A 16,035-nucleotide genomic window follows, 5' to 3' on the forward strand; every position below is an offset into this window, starting at 1 on the left:
CAATGACGACGTTAGCCGGCCGGAGTAGCCGAGAGGTTCTAGGCGCAACAGTCTGGAACCGCGCGACTGCTACGGTCGCAGGTTCGAATCCTGCCTCGGGCATGGATGTGTGTGATGTCCTTAGGTTAGTTAGGTTTAAGTAGTTCTAAGTTCTAGGGGACTGATGACCTCAGAAGTTAAGACCCATAGTGCTCAGAGCCATTTGAACCATTTGACAACATTAATTGCCCGTTTCCGGGAATGCGAATTAGTTACAGACAAGAAGGGAGAACCGAGAGACCGGCGATTTTGACGGACGTTAAACTGCCTGAGGTGAGGGATGCGATGCTGCGGTAGCCTTCAAACATTTGAGGAGACTGTCTGTCGCGGGTCAGATTTCGTATGGTAGAGCACGGAAAGCAATGCAGAAGTTGAAATTTCGAGCATATTATGTTCACAGCGTATAGGAATAGAAGGCACCGGATAAAGAAACGCGATTATCGTATTGTAGTCCTACGTGATTTTGGGGATGGAATTTCGCAACTGGACCGTGGTTCCTCACTGGTAAGGCGTGGTTCAGGTTAGTGGATACATGAATAGTTTATTTCTAGTTACTTCCAGGTACACCAGAGCGTTGATAATTGTCACACATACAATGAAACAGTTCATCTCGAAGGCGAACTGTTTAGTGTTCGAATCATCTCGGAAGAATGATTGCCACCGCGTTCTGACGATTTAACGTCTCTGGACTTCCTCCTGCTGGACTGTCTTGAAGGGTCTGTAGAAACAAGTCACACATAGTGGCGGAAATAAAAATTAAGATAGCTACGGAGGTTAACTACTTGAGCACCAAAGTACTCCGCAGAGCGGCATGTAACATCATAAAACAAGTACGCGCATGCGTTACTGAGCAGAGCAACCATTTGTAGTATATGCTGTACACAATGTATGTAAGATTATGAAATAAAAATATATTATAAATATATATATATGTATATATATATATATATATATATATATATATATATATATATATATATACTTTGGTACTTAGGCTGTACGTGACTTTTCGAATACCTTGTAATTTTGAGTTATCTGAATGTCGAACAGCGTCTCTGCTTCACCTTATTATCAACTTACAGAAATGCTGTTTTTGCTGATGAAACTTTTCTGTTTCATATAGCTTGGCTATGTAACAAATACAGTGACGTTAGTGTTTCGTAAATTTTACAAAGGATGATCTCAGTGATTTGTGTTCGCATTGGAATGTTTTTATAGCGCTTGTGAAGCAATGGAACCACACGACAGTGGAAACATTCTGAGACAGGTCAAATAGTTCCATGGGTCTTCAGTATGAAGGATTTGTGAGCGATCTCATTTTTATCACTGGTGATGAAAATGAGAGTGACTAAGAAGAGAAGAAAAACCATCCTTACTATCCTTATTCAGTATCTCCTATAAAGTTGGCATGTCTATCTTCATTTCTAATGATAAGAGTGTCAGATGATGATACGCTCCAAAAAACAGAAATATAATCGCTGAGAATGAATTGATAACATAAGGATGGCGCTTTAGAGAAGTTTTTGTATGTCCTTCCTTCTGATTGAATGTTTGAGGGACTTCGACCCCTCACTTACGTAATGAAATGGAGCTCCTACAGCCGTCCTTTCCATGTTATTTATTATATGGCTACTGCGATTCCATCAATGGCCAACATCTATGAACTGGTTTCCGTAGACTGTAACTACGATGTTGTTGATGGTTGGAGAGACAACATCATATTTACAGTGTATAGGTTCAAATGGCTCTGAGCATTATGGGACTTAACAGCTATGGTCATCAGTCCCCTAGAACTTAGAACTACTTAAACCTAACTAACCTAAGGACATCACACAACACCCAGTCATGACGAGGCAGAGAAAATCCCTGACCCCGCCGGGAATCGAACCCGGGAACCCGGGCGTGGGAAGCGAGAACGCCACCGCACGACCACGAGCTGCGGACACACTGTATAGAAACCAGTTCGTAGATGTTGGCCACTGATGGAATTGTGTGTAGAATTGTATTTAACCCAACCATCAGTGTCAGTTAAGGTTTGAACATGGTGTACCGAATCACCGAAACTACTAGCCATATAACAAGTAACACCGCAAGAACTATTGTAGGTGTTCCATTTTATTACACTTTAGAAAGGAAGTATACTGGCACGCAATATCTTTTATACAGTGGCTGCTATCCTGAGAGAGCGACAGCTCTGTTAACTATCACTGATTCACGCGAGATATCCAAATAACAGACAAGAAGTTGAGTAAGATATCAGTAACATATAACTGTGATGTTCACATGACAGCTCATGTTCATTTCGTGGATCCTGCTAATGCTGTGTCTGATATTTCAGCCTCTGAAAAGCACCGCAAAGATGCTGACGTTTTATGAAAGACACAAATATATCCCAAAGTAAATCACAGATAGAAAAATGAGAGGGAACCACAAATAACCAAGTAAAATTTTGTTGGTTGGGTTGCAAATTAAAACGCCGGTGTACAAGAAAGTATTTTCTTCTTTTTTGTCTGGAAAATGTATAAGGATAACATTTCGTCTTCAGATGTTGGTGGTATCATTGTTTTATCGACGAAAAAGAGATTACTCAGGAACGCAGTGACGAGGTAAGGTAGTGCTGCCGATAGTAGTCCTTTTTATTATAGGAACCACGCTGTTAACTGTATGTGTCATTATTTAATTGTAGAAGCACTTAATACTTAGAACATTTATTTGGAAATTTTTCATGGTTAATTTACATCGAGACAATTACTGGAAGTATTCTTCTGGTACACTCATATTCCTGTAGATGCCAGCAAGAAAGCTTGCCGAGGCCTTTGGCGTCCTTGTCCTCTCAGTACTGTTGAAATCCACGTGGTAGATACCGAATTTCACACTGCAAACAAGAACAGAAGCATATCAAACATCAACAGTTATTACTTATGTTATTGACCAGTAGCACACAACAGTAGTGCAAAACCACGTACCACACACACACTAGCACACACACACACACACACACACACACACACACACACACACACGGACACAGTATCAATAGTCGGATTACTTGAGTCTATATTTCTCAAGACGACAACATGATAGTACAAAAGTGAAGTCATGGACGAAATACTATTCGCTATCCAGCAAGAAAAAAATTTGGCATTGTAGTTACGAATAAATTCGGCCTGATAGTTCAGGTGAAGGCAGTTCGAAAGGTTATATTCTGTGTAGGAAGAAAAGCAGGAAAGACGATGTTTAAGGCTTCGACGATATTGGAACGTCAAAGAAAGACCACTAGATGCTAACTAGGAGAATGGCTGAAGGAACCAAAAATTTTTGTGGTAAAAAAGCCATTCCGAAACTTTCGTTATTTAGTTACGTCTTCCATGGACTATTTACACAATAAATCATAATAATGTGGAACGAGTCATTTTACATTCACATCGCAAATTAAACCTTTCAAACCAGAATTATTTCTGGTGGGAATAAAATTACTCTTTATGTGGTAATGGTCTTGGGTGATTTTTTAATGATTTTAGGTGCAATATTTATACAAAAATTTGTTTTCAAAATATAATTTGTAACTTGGCTTCATTCTATGGACTAAATTAACTAATTACTAAATGTTCTTTATTGTAATAAATTATGAAATTATTTTTCAATTATTATCATCCAAAAGAACAATAACAATAGTCAATTATACTGTGAAATATAGCAAACTAATCAGATTCGTGTTTTCTGGTGGTCACGAGTGGCTGCACACTGCCACATTTACTAGCTTATATTTTCATACTCATGACCAACAGCTGGCAGCACTTGCGCATGATGGAAATGGTGAACATTCACAAATGTATACCTCAAGTTCCCAAAGGCAAAAAGGGAAAAATACTTCTGTTGCAGCTAAGACATATTAAAAGTTAATGTACACAAGTGCAGCAAAAGGGTCTCAAAGGCTTAATTTGCAACTGTGGCTACATGCAAAACATTTATAAGGTTTTTCTTTCTTTTGTTTTCCGTGGATTCATGAAGGTAAATTCCGTCTTTGCAACTAAATGGGAGGCAGTTTGCTTTTGCGATATGCGTTTCACCTCTTTCATTTATGAAGCAGTTTTTATATACATACAAAAACTAAAAGCATTATGTAGTAGTTAAAAGTAAGTTATATATTACGTTTTCTCTTGATTTTTAGGTTAGAAAAAATTTTTGCACAACAAGTTTCATGGAATAAAGATATCGTTTAGTTACAGATTTTTTTTAAAAGACGCAGATGTAAGTTTTTATGTAGTGGAACAGTCCTAAACCCCTAAAGATGTTTATTTACTTACTGCTGACTGGTTTCGACCACTGTTCTGGTATTCATGAGATAGCTTACTACTGGGGAGTCTGCTGAAGCTGGCTAGGACAGGGTGCCAGTTTAGGAAGTGCGGTTGGGACTGTTTTATTATGGAAAGAAATTTAACATTCCAATAGAATCAAGACAAACTGTTTCAAAAAATTTTAAATACAGGTGTATATTTTACACATTACAACAACAGAAATTCTTCTACGGAATAGAAGGAGCTGTCAAGCAGAATTTTTTACACTTTGTTTAAAAATTTTACTTTGCTATCAGACATTTTGTATCGTTGGGTAAGTTTTGAAAAATGTTAGTTGCCGCATTGTGTATCCCTTTTTGTGCTAAAGATAACCTTAATGATGTGGGAGTAATGAACGTCATTTTTCCTTCTGGTACTGTAGTTATGTACATCATTGTTCCTTTTGAGCTAGAGTGGAAAGTGATCTAGGGAAATCGCGGAGAATATAAAATTCTTGTTCACGACATCGTAAGTCTAGCAGTTCCGACCACAGACACAAGTAATACCTCATAAAAAAACAGTGATTGTTATTCCATTGTCTCTTATCACCCTCCCACACTGGTATCAAGATACAGTTTTCACCAGCTCTCATCCCATTTGTATGTGTCGCAATCGTCACGAAAGACAGTGTACCTCATGCGTCCCTATTTTCCAAGCCATATAATGAACATTTGTGGACCATATGGTGGAACGTTTCTTTGTGCTAAAATATAGCCTCACAAGCACGTTGATGGGACGACAAGAACTGATGTTCCGAGCTCTTCAGTTCAATGCTGAAGGGAACACAGGCAAATAACATGATGCGACATTTCAGAACATACCCGTAATTTTTCCCGAGGGCATGCAGCTTTACTGTATGATTACATGATGATGGCGTCCTCTTGGGTAAAATATTCCGGAGGTAAAATAGTCCCCCATTCGGATCTCCGGGCGGGGACTACTCAAGAGGATGTCGTTATCAGGAGAAAGAAAACCGGCGTTCTACGGATCGGAGCGTGGAATGTCAGATCCCTTAATCGGGCAGGTAGGTTAGAAAATTTAAAAAGGGAAATGGATAGGTTGAAGTTAGATATAGTGGGAATTAGTGAAGTTCGGTGGCAGGAGGAACAAGACTTCTGGTCAGGTGACTACAGGGTTATAAACACAGAGTCAAATAGGGGTACCCTCAGACTTCAAGAAGAATATAATAATTCCAATCCCAAAGAAAGCAGGTGTTGACAGATGTGAAAATTACCGAACTATCAGCTTAATAAGTCACAGCTGCAAAATACTAACACGAATTCTTTACAGACGAATGGAAAAACTGGTAGAGGCCAACCTCGGGGAAGATCAGTTTGGATTCCGTAGAAACACTGGAACACGTGAGGCAATACTGACCTTACGACTTATCTTAGAAGAAAGATTAAGGAAAGGCAAACCTATGTTTCTAGCATTTGTAGACTTAGAGAAAGCTTTTGACAATGTTGACTGGAATACTCTCTTTCAAATTCTAAAGGTGGCAGGGGTAAAATAAAGGGAGCGAAAGGCTATTTACAATTTGTACAGAAACCAGATGGCAGTTATAAGAGTCGAGGGACATGAAAGGGAAGCAGTGGTTGGGAAGGGGGTAAGACAGGGTTGTAGCCTCTCCCCGATGTTGTTCAATCTGTATATTGAGCAAGCAGTAAAGGAAACAAAAGAAAAATTCGGAGTAGGTATTAAAATTCATGGAGAAGAAATAAAAACTTTGAGGTTCGCCGATGACATTGTAATTCTGTCAGAGACAGCAAAGAACTTGGAAGAGCAGTTGAATGGAATGGACAGTGTCTTGAAAGGAGGATATAAGATGAACATCAACAAAAGCAAAACAAGGATAATGGAATGTAGTCTAATTAAGTCGGGTGATGCTGAGGGAATTAGATTAGGAAATGAGGCACTTAAAGTAGTAAAGGAGTTTTGCTATTTGGGGAGCAAAATAACTGATGATGGTCGAAGTAGAGAGGATATAAAATGTAGGCTGGCAATGGCAAGGAAAGCGTTTCTGAAGAAGAGAAATTTGTTAACATCCAGTATTGATTTAAGTGTCAGGAAGTCATTTCTGAAAGTATTCGTATGGAGTGTAGCCATGTATGGAAGTGAAACATGGACGATAAATAGTTTGGACAAGAAGAGAATAGAAGCTTTCGAAATGTGGTGCTACAGAAGAATGCTGAAGATTAGATGGGTAGATCACGTATCTAATGAGGAAGTATTGAATAGGATTGGGGAGAAGAGAAGTTTGTGGCACAACTTGACCAGAAGAAGGGATCGGTTGGTAGGACATGTTCTGAGGCATCAAGGGATCACCAATTTAGTATTGGAGGGCAGCGTGGAGGGTAAAAATCGTAGAGGGAGACCAAGAGATGAATACACTAAGCAGATTCAGAAGGATGTAGGTTGCAGTAGGTACTGGGAGATGAAAAAGCTTGCACAGGATAGAGTAGCATGGAGAGCTGCATCAAACCAGTCTCAGGATTGAAGACCACAACAACAACAACCCAAACGAAGTCCTGACATTCGTCTAGTGCGAAAATACGTTAATACAACGCACTAACTTATTCATTGAAGATAACTATGGCTAAATCATGACTGATAATGTGATCACTTGCAACTGTCTGCTTTCACATGCCCGCCCGCATCTCGTGGTCGTGCGGTAGCGTTCTCGCTTCCCACGCCCGGGTTCCCGGGTTCGATTCCCGGCGGGGTCAGGGATTTTATCTGCCTCGTGATGGCTGGGTGTTGTGTTCTGTCCTTAGGTTAGTTAGGTTTAAGTAGTTCTAAGTTCTAGGGAACTGATGACCATAGATGTTAAGTCCCATAGTGCTCAGAGCCATTTGAACCATTTTTTTTCACATGCCCAAAGAACTATTAGTCCGGTAGTTATGAGGTGCATTGCAGCAGAGACTATTATGTGGTGCACGAAAACCGGCGAACTGGAATTTTCGAACTGTATCTCTGCAGAAGTCACAGAAGTTGGAGCAGAAAAGGCAATTTTTACCTTTTGCGTGAGTTCCTTCAAGCGTTTCCTTACTGCAAGATAAAGTCTACGAATTTATAAAATGGGCTTATCGCTAGTCAGTGAGTGAACCGTTTCTCTTCGCAGATAGTAGGTAAGTGACCCACAGTGCTTTCGCATCACCGCAATTTAGCGGAAATTATCTAAGAAACATGGTAATAGCTCTATGATTCGATGTAACTAACGTTTAAAGCCGATTTTTTATTTGACACTGCCTCGTAATATATCTGTAATGCAATAATACAAGCTTTAATCGTGCACTGTGTTACCAACTTCACTCTGAGGTAGCATCCTGAACTACCCATGAACAGATATTTACACCGTTTGCAGTGTTTATTTTGAAGTAAAGTGAAGAGAAAGACACTTCATTAAATCCTTCGTATAGAACAGTTTATTACAGCAAGAATTCGAGCAAATGGAGGTTGTTTCAAAACGGAGTGCAGAGGAAATATTAACCTACACAACTCTTGAACCCCAAAGAATCATTAGTGGACGATGCGGCGATAAATGTAGGCTGGATATAAACAATAATTATCAAGTCTCCTCTTTTCACTTACAATGGCATCTGGAACAAAGAGTTTACAACAGACGAGCAACTGCTCCCCTCATGCATTTTATTAGAGAAAACGTTACAGGTGGCTTCAAAATAGCATTGCGCTTAATCGATCTGGAAGTCAAATTATGCTGATTTCTTTAGGGTGGTTGGGGTTTTCAGTGGAAAATATTTCTGTTTAAAGGTAAAAAAATCACCTTTATTTTCTGAGCAATAAGAGAAAAAATCACAAAAATATGTAATCGTATTACTTGCTACATTTGCCGCATACGATTTCTCCCTCCATCTTGTTACACTCTTGTATGGACCATCTTTATCGTATACTACACAGTTTATTCCTTTGGTAACTTTTCCCACATGCTGAACAGTTTAACACGAGTTTGACTTCAACAAGATTATTTTTAACGTTTCTCTAAATTTCCGCTCTCAGCCTCACACACTACCTCTCAATCTCGGACGTTCCACACTCATTTCATTATTCGTATACATGATTTCATTTCCAGGAAAAAATGCTTCTCGTTTCATTCCTTAAACCTCTTTTTCTTAGAATTATTTTCAGCTTATGTATCTCAGAGACGATTATGAACTCCCATTTTCCCGTACACTCTAAAATTTCATCCCAAAACTCAGTCTTACTTGATTATAATCTGAATTCATGCCTGTACCAGAGAATTCTTCTTTAGTCAGTATTTCGTTCCTAGCTGTTTGACTAGCAGAACTATTAATGTGACAACTTCGCAAGTCACCCGCCTATTTGCAACAGTATTATTTTCTTTGGTGATTTTGATAGAGGGTGTTTGCTACTGCCTGGTGAAACCATTCACTGAATTAAATAAACACTTCTTGGTTGTAACCCTTCTTCAAGATATTCTGTTTAATTAGGACGGCAATATGTACAGTCATACACACAGGTTGCCATCACACATGGATAAGAGTGAGGAAAAGACTTCATCCACTGGTAACGCATCCGTAATCAGTTACCCACCTTCACATTCACAACAATGCAAACATCTGTACCGTCATTTAATCTTTGGGACCACTTAGACTAGTCTAACAGGGGACACCAAGAATGTGCAAAGAGAAAGTATGAGACCAATTAGAATAGTTAAGAGTGTGATGTCAAGCGTATGAAAAGAGAATGTATGGGATCATTTACACTAGCCTAGATGTGGGCGCCAATGGTTACAGGCTTGTTGGAATGGAAATAGCATGTAAGAGAGTTGTTGAAGGACCTTCATGGCAAGCAGCCGTGTAAAGTCGCTGATATGAAAGAAGAACCTGTGTAATAACATTCATGAAAAGTCTGTCAGGTAGAAACTATGAATATTATTCGGCTCTCTGCGTATCAGCCCTATAGAGACCGTGCTGATGACATGAGGCAAACAGTCATTATTTGGTCATTCGATTCTTGAATGGAACGGGAAGGCACGTTAATGGCACAATGAAAAGTACAAACAGCACCACTCTTCAGTTTCGCTAAGTACAGCTGTAGAGGAAGATGTGAAAGACAAAATAGTCATGTTGCGATATTTAGAACTTTCATATGCTGTGTATACACTAATTTTAACTGTCCAGATGTTTTCCTTCCCTTTAGTCTCCTCATGGCTGTAGTCAGTGAGATCTCTTCCAATACTCTCTTACCTCCAGGGTAACAGACCAGGCTCTCCTCTTATAACCATTATCTGAAAAAGCTACTGACAGGATCTTGGAGGCTTATTCTGTAAGTAACTTCGGACCACTGTATCGAACCATGTGTTAGCCAAACATAAGGTATGGCTCGAGTCGAGCTTGTGAGTTATAACTTAAGTAGCTAAAAAACCCAAATAACCACCCTCAGCAACGAAGCACGTAAAATAGGAAAGGGAGAAACAAAAGGCTTGTAGGCCTTTTACGTCTACCTTCAGTATATTAACCCTTTCGCTATGATGAACTTCTGTAGAAGTCGGGAGTGAATGTGCCGCCCAGCCGGTAGACTGCTGTAGCAGTTCCGCCTCGTGTAACATTTCTCCGCTTCACTACGCTCGACTTGAGTGGAAGTTTGACATATGCACCATCTAGCGCTTTGTTCGAAGTCTATAGTTAACAACAGAGTCACTTGACAGCAGCTGCATTCAGTTTCAAAGCGTTGGTTTCGCTTGAGTAGCACTGCTCATTTCGCGCCTTGTTTCTATCTGAAGTGTCGTGTTGTTAATGTCAGTTAATTCCTACTAGAAGTGATATGTCAGATACGCTCTTTCTCTCAAACTGGGTAGTGACTGTGAAGATGGAAGCGAATCATCGTCCGAATCTGAAGATGAACATGAAACACCTATTGTAGCTGCTTTTGCAGGACGTACACGTGGTACTCCAGCTGTTCCATTGACATCCCCAGACTTGGATTTGTGCACAGACACGACACACAATATCAAAAATATGTGTGATTTGTGTAAATATTTACCCGAATAAATACATAGTGTAAAGTCCAATAATTGAGATAGCATTAGAAGTGATATGTCAGATACGCTCTTTCTCTCAAACTGGGTAGTGACTGTGAAGATGGAAGCGAATCATCGACCGAATCTGAAGATGAACATGAAACACCTATTGTAGCTGCTTTTGCAGGACGTACACGTGGTACTCCAGCTGTTCCATTGACATCCCCAGACTTGGATTTGTGCACAGACACGACACACAATATCAAAAATATGTGTGATTTGTGTAAATATTTACCCGAATAAATACATATTGTAAAGTCCAATAATTGAGATAGCACTACGAGCGTGAAATCAAAACAGAATAACACCGCGGGGAGCGCGAAAACTGCGCCGTACTGTGGGCACGGTAGGGTGGGTCTGGCTCTCGTCTACAGCGCACGGAGCAACAATCACGGCGCCGGCATGAAATGGTTAACAATAGTGCGTCTCTAGTTGCTGACGATATCGGTAGAAATCGGTAGTTTAATACATTACAAACGTGTGTCTGTGGAAGCAAGAACTAAGGAGGTGTCATAAAGGACTTCGTAGCCGGATTGTTGGTAGTATGGAAAGACTCTAATGTTTCATAAATCGATAGAAAATCAACTTAGAGAACTAATATGTCTCTAAATCATACCATACGATATAACGTCGACTTACCTGAAACCAGAATTCCATTCCAAGTTGTCCAGAAGGCTCCACGCTGTATATCCGATTACATTTGCCCCATCTTCGTTAATAGCTTTCAGCATTTCAGCCAGGTATTGCTGAAATAGAGTATGATATTCTGTAAAGTGCATTAAATGGTATCAAACTAATGACGTTAACCTTAAAACTAATTTGTTCTATGTAACGCAACCAGTAAAATAAATTGCTGAATCTATTCTGACGCGCCAGATAAAAATACTACGTATATTCTCTCAAAATTACAATCGTACTTCCAGGAAGGTTAAAACTGTAGGAGAGATGTGTTGGCAGAACATATGTTGTGCAGGCACTTCATGTGACGTTCCTGGAAAGCCCTGAGCAGTTGCCTACGAAATGAAAAAAAAAAAAAAATCCAAGTTTGAGACTGGATCTGGTGCAGTGTTTCAATGTGCCAGGATGTTTCAGCTTCCACTATCAGTTGGCGATTATACAGCCTGCTGGTGTTCAAGTCATGGGGCATCTATCATCTTCTCGACACAGAATCTCGGGAACTAGCACAGAAAGAAGTCAATATTTCACTCTTGTCTTCCAAAGAGAGACAGAGCTACTTGTCAGGCAGCTGTGAGAAAAAGTGGCAAATAGCCATGGGGAAAACATTCTTATAGTGTAGACGTGGATCGTTCACGATACGACGGGGCCAAAGCAACAGTACTGTTCTGGAAATATAGACTTCTAGTTGTTGAGACATTCAGTTCAGCGCTCATGACCAGTAATTTAGAACTTTATTACAACTACATAACTTATGTAAGACACAAAAATTAAATATCACGTGAGCACTGTGGACACCAATTTTCTCCCAGGAAACATCATGATAACACCGTGTACATCTCCTCTAGCCTTGATAGCGGCCTCAATTCAGCGAGGAACGTTTCTTCAGGCATGATGTGCAGTAGAAGATACTCATAGACGATTAGAGCCTGTAGACGTGCCATGTTGTGGAAACGTTGACTGTCAGTTAATCAGCTGTTCCAAGTAGCTGCCGATAGATTTTGTGGCATTAAGATGGAGGGCCAGTTGAGGTTCAATAGGATGCCGCAGTGAACGTCAAACAAGAAATGTGTATTTAAAGCCCTATGAACACTGTTTTCTCATCTCGGAAGACAAAAGTGTCGGGAGCACACTCATAACAGACATGTAAAAAAATAGGGCAGAAGTTGGTGGCTGAGAAGACGTAAACACACTCGTTCATGTTTATTGTAATGTGAATGAGTGGACTCAAATAATGGCACAAAAACCAGTCCCAAATCATCACACAGCAAACATCTCTCTGGAAGAATACCTTCAACACACTATGCGTTAAATGCCTCTTTGGGCTGTCAGGGCACTTGGCACTTTGCATCATTTGAAAGAAGTGAAGTCACTACTCATTGGAACACATTGGATGCCTCAAGGCAGTCACTGTCCAGTTCCTGTTTTGGAAGGCCCACTGAAAAGATGTAGCCCTATTTGCCACTGTGTGCAACGCCTTTTCCCAGGCAGTCTTTGCACCTTTTCATGATGAGTAGTGAAGAGCACTTTGTGTTCATCATATTTCCACTGTGCTTCACTTTCGACTAATTCCAGGGATCATTGCCATTTTTGGGATTTCTGCAACTACCTGTATGTACCAGAGGACCATGTAGGAATTTTTAACAAGACTATCAGTGAAATACAGCATATATCTTATAGCGTATGGTACTTGTGTTGGATGAGCATTTCTGGCACTATCCAAACGCACAGCAATTATCTGAACCTATAGATGTGCGTAATACTGATCCCACACTTATAAGGAATTCTCAGGATTCAGTCAAGCAGGAGTTCTGTAAGCTAATTGCTGCAAGTAAGTTCTCCTTCAGTTCTACCTCTGTTCCACCAACATGAGCCTTATGCCAAATTTAGAGACTGTGCCCCAAGAAAAGCATCTATAGTAAGGAATAAAACTACAAAAAATTCGCTGAAAACTTGCGCTGCAGGCACACAAAATCTAAAAACTTTTGATTCCAAACTTCAAAACTCTTTTTCGTAAACGCTCGTTTCATTTTCGTCTGCTGTAATGGCAGGGTTGGACAGACTGCCTCGTGCTCATAGAAGTTTGTAGATTACATCTCGACAGAATCATAAATCGCAATTCAAAAAAATCTTAATCCGTTCACAATACGAGAAAATATGATGGAAGAGCGACTGTCTTCCACAATTGTTCCATTGTACATTGATAACAGTACAGACAGACAACTGAACGTTTGCTGTAAATACAATTCACTTACGCCATAGTAGCTGATGCGCTCTTGATCATCCAGGTCTCCATAGTCAGCGTAACCATTCTCTGTAACGATGATTGGGTAGTTTGGGTACCTTGTAGACGCCCAGTCCAAAACTCGGCGGAAACCCCATGGCACAACCTAGAAACAGAGACATCAAACGAGCAGTATTAGATAAATCAAAGTGTGCTGTGATTTTTTTTTTTTTTTTTTGCACCAAACAGTGTTAAGCTGGTATTGTGACTGATGGTAACAAGGAGTAATTTAGGTGCTTCTTTGGAAAGATTTGGTTAATAAGAATGTCTGCATCTTACTTAACAAATAATTAGCGTTTCATGGTAAGTGTTACGGTTCGGAAAAGATGTCCCATTCATGAATGAGACAGGAAATAAGAGAACGAGGGGCGTAGTGCAATATCCTGACAACTGGCAGCTTGCCTTGAGCTTACATTATTTGTAATTACAAACCTGTGTTCGCTAAATGCTCTCATAAGTTATGAAACGCATTTGTCGCAAAATTTAAAAGTTCTACGAATTGTTTGGCACTAGAGTATTCAGCGGTCTCTTCTAACAATTTCTTTATAAATTATAAATATCAATATAGTTACTACAGTTTTCTGCACATATTCCCATCAGTTCGGTATTGTCATGTAACTTTCGATATTAATGCATGTTTACACTTTGTATTAAGACATGTACGCACCAAGAAATGTTTTCATAGGCAGACATTTGAAGCAGTGTGTGTGTGTGTGTGTGTGTGCGTGTGTGTGTCTTACGACAGGTACTTCGCTTTTTTGAACATTCGTTTTGTTTTTTGTATTTTTTCCTCATAATATTTATTATATAACGTAGTGAACATTAGAACATAAAATGCGCAAAATAAGTACGCCAGTTTCTAATTCACTTCACGCCACAGTTCGAAATTCGACATTTGTTCAGAAACTTGCACCATGGAGAACTTAGAGAGCATTTCCTAATGCTACCGAAAAATAATTCGTTAAAAGAGAGATTCGGTACTACGTTCAAGTCTAGCGCAAAGCCTAAAAAAACGGTGCCCCGATCCCTCGTTGTGCTAAAATAATAAAAGCGACTTCTGAGAAGTGTTACTTTCTGATAAGCAATCGAAATGGCCTTGCATTTACTTCTGGGAAGCTTTAAGCCAGATTCATTCTGGGTAAACCGTGCAAATAGTTAAGGTGCAAAAATCAACGGTACTTCAGAATGAATTCTGTTGGTATTAACGACGTAATGGCGCACAAAATCTGCAGATTGTTTGTGGGGAAACCTTGGGGCCCTACCACACTGGGACACCACGGCAGCTGTGGCGGCAGAGCTCCGGTCTGCCGGTACGCCTGCTAGCACAGTCCGTTCTCAGTACCGAAATGGACGCTACTGTGAAACACATCCCATCTACTGAACAGGCGCCCATGGCTGTTATAGTACGCAGTTTAGATCCCACTTTTACTGGCCTTTTTTCTTGTTTTCGCCCATACTTCCCCCTCCAAGAGTGTCGTAGCCAAAGATCTCGCGGTAGAAGAGAAATATTTCACAGTATCGAAGATGAACAGTTGTGCATAGCTCTTAAGGTACGCATTTTAGAGCTCACGTTTTCCACATATTTTTGTTTTGATTTGATCTATACTAGCACCTCTGTAAGTTGCCTACGCAACGATCTTGTCAAGAATAGTACTGGTAGAAATTTTCCACAGTCACAGGTATTCGAAAGATTTTCGATTAAAACTTTCGAATCAGTCGTTTCCGGACCAGGCTCGCTTACGTCAAATTGATATATTTACCCTTATCTATCATGTGTAAGAGTTTGTAACATGGAATCACACTGTGTGCATAAAAGAGATTTCTGAATTTTTATTTGAAAAGTAATTAATTATGAAATTAAATTTAATATCGCAAACATATACTTGGAACAATAAGTAAGAAACCAGCCTTATCTATTTACATTTTTATCTCTTAATTCAATTTCATCTGAGGTCTTAGATCCATTAGCATCAATTGCTGCAGCAAGAGATGCAGCTGTGCTATTTCGGTCTGTAAGTAGCTTTTAAGGAAAAATTTCATACTCCGGATGGTAATGTTGTTTATCTGTGTTTCTTGTGATTGGAGTGTATCATCAGGAACAAGCTGTGAGGACACTGAAGATCGACAATTTCCACTATCTCCAACCACACAGCGTCCGGGTAGTGCTTTACTGTATATAGTTTGAATGTGATTGTAAAGTGAAACGGCGTGTTCTTTGGAATGAACTGCATTTATGACGCTCATGTTTCCCAACACACTTTTCTTCTGTTCACACTTTGAACAGTCCTGAAACGAAGTGTTCCAGATTGCTGGTCTCATTTGAAACTTGTAGATAAATGATTCCTTGTCTAAACTGTCCATAGCGCACACTTTGAAGTGGAAGAAAATTACGTAAGGGTGAGTGGCAGGTAGCACAATGCAGCTCTCCTTATACGCAGATGTGGGACGGCCATAAGCTGCCGTGGTTTGTTTTCACAGACCTCTCGTGGTAAACTCAAGGAACAAAGTTCTTTTAGCAGAGCTGCCATACTCAAATAGATGCCAGCTACAGGAAGATCCATTGAGCCCCATGGGCCTCAGCTAGCAGAGCCGCTTTGGTACCCCAGTGCGGTAATTCCCTATCATCATACCAAAGTCAC

At 40.0% G+C, this 16,035-nt stretch overlaps 1 protein-coding gene across 1 annotated transcript in view; it reads right to left on the reverse strand.

Moving 5' to 3' along the window:
• Nucleotides 1–2,787: 2,787 nt before the first annotated feature.
• Nucleotides 2,788–16,035, reverse strand: part of LOC124805746 (myrosinase 1-like) — an 86,343-nt gene continuing 73,095 nt past the window's right edge. The window contains exons 9-11 of the mRNA XM_047266314.1: nt 13,368–13,502; nt 11,077–11,183; nt 2,788–2,914 (exon numbers count right to left, since the gene is read on the reverse strand). Of these exons, the coding sequence (XP_047122270.1) occupies nt 2,788–2,914; nt 11,077–11,183; nt 13,368–13,502 (369 nt within the window). The remainder of the gene's footprint in view (nt 2,915–11,076; nt 11,184–13,367; nt 13,503–16,035) is intronic.

The sequence above is a fragment of the Schistocerca piceifrons genome, chromosome 7 (genome assembly GCF_021461385.2).
Source record: "Schistocerca piceifrons isolate TAMUIC-IGC-003096 chromosome 7, iqSchPice1.1, whole genome shotgun sequence".
Classification (NCBI taxonomy): Eukaryota; Metazoa; Arthropoda; class Insecta; order Orthoptera; family Acrididae; genus Schistocerca; species Schistocerca piceifrons.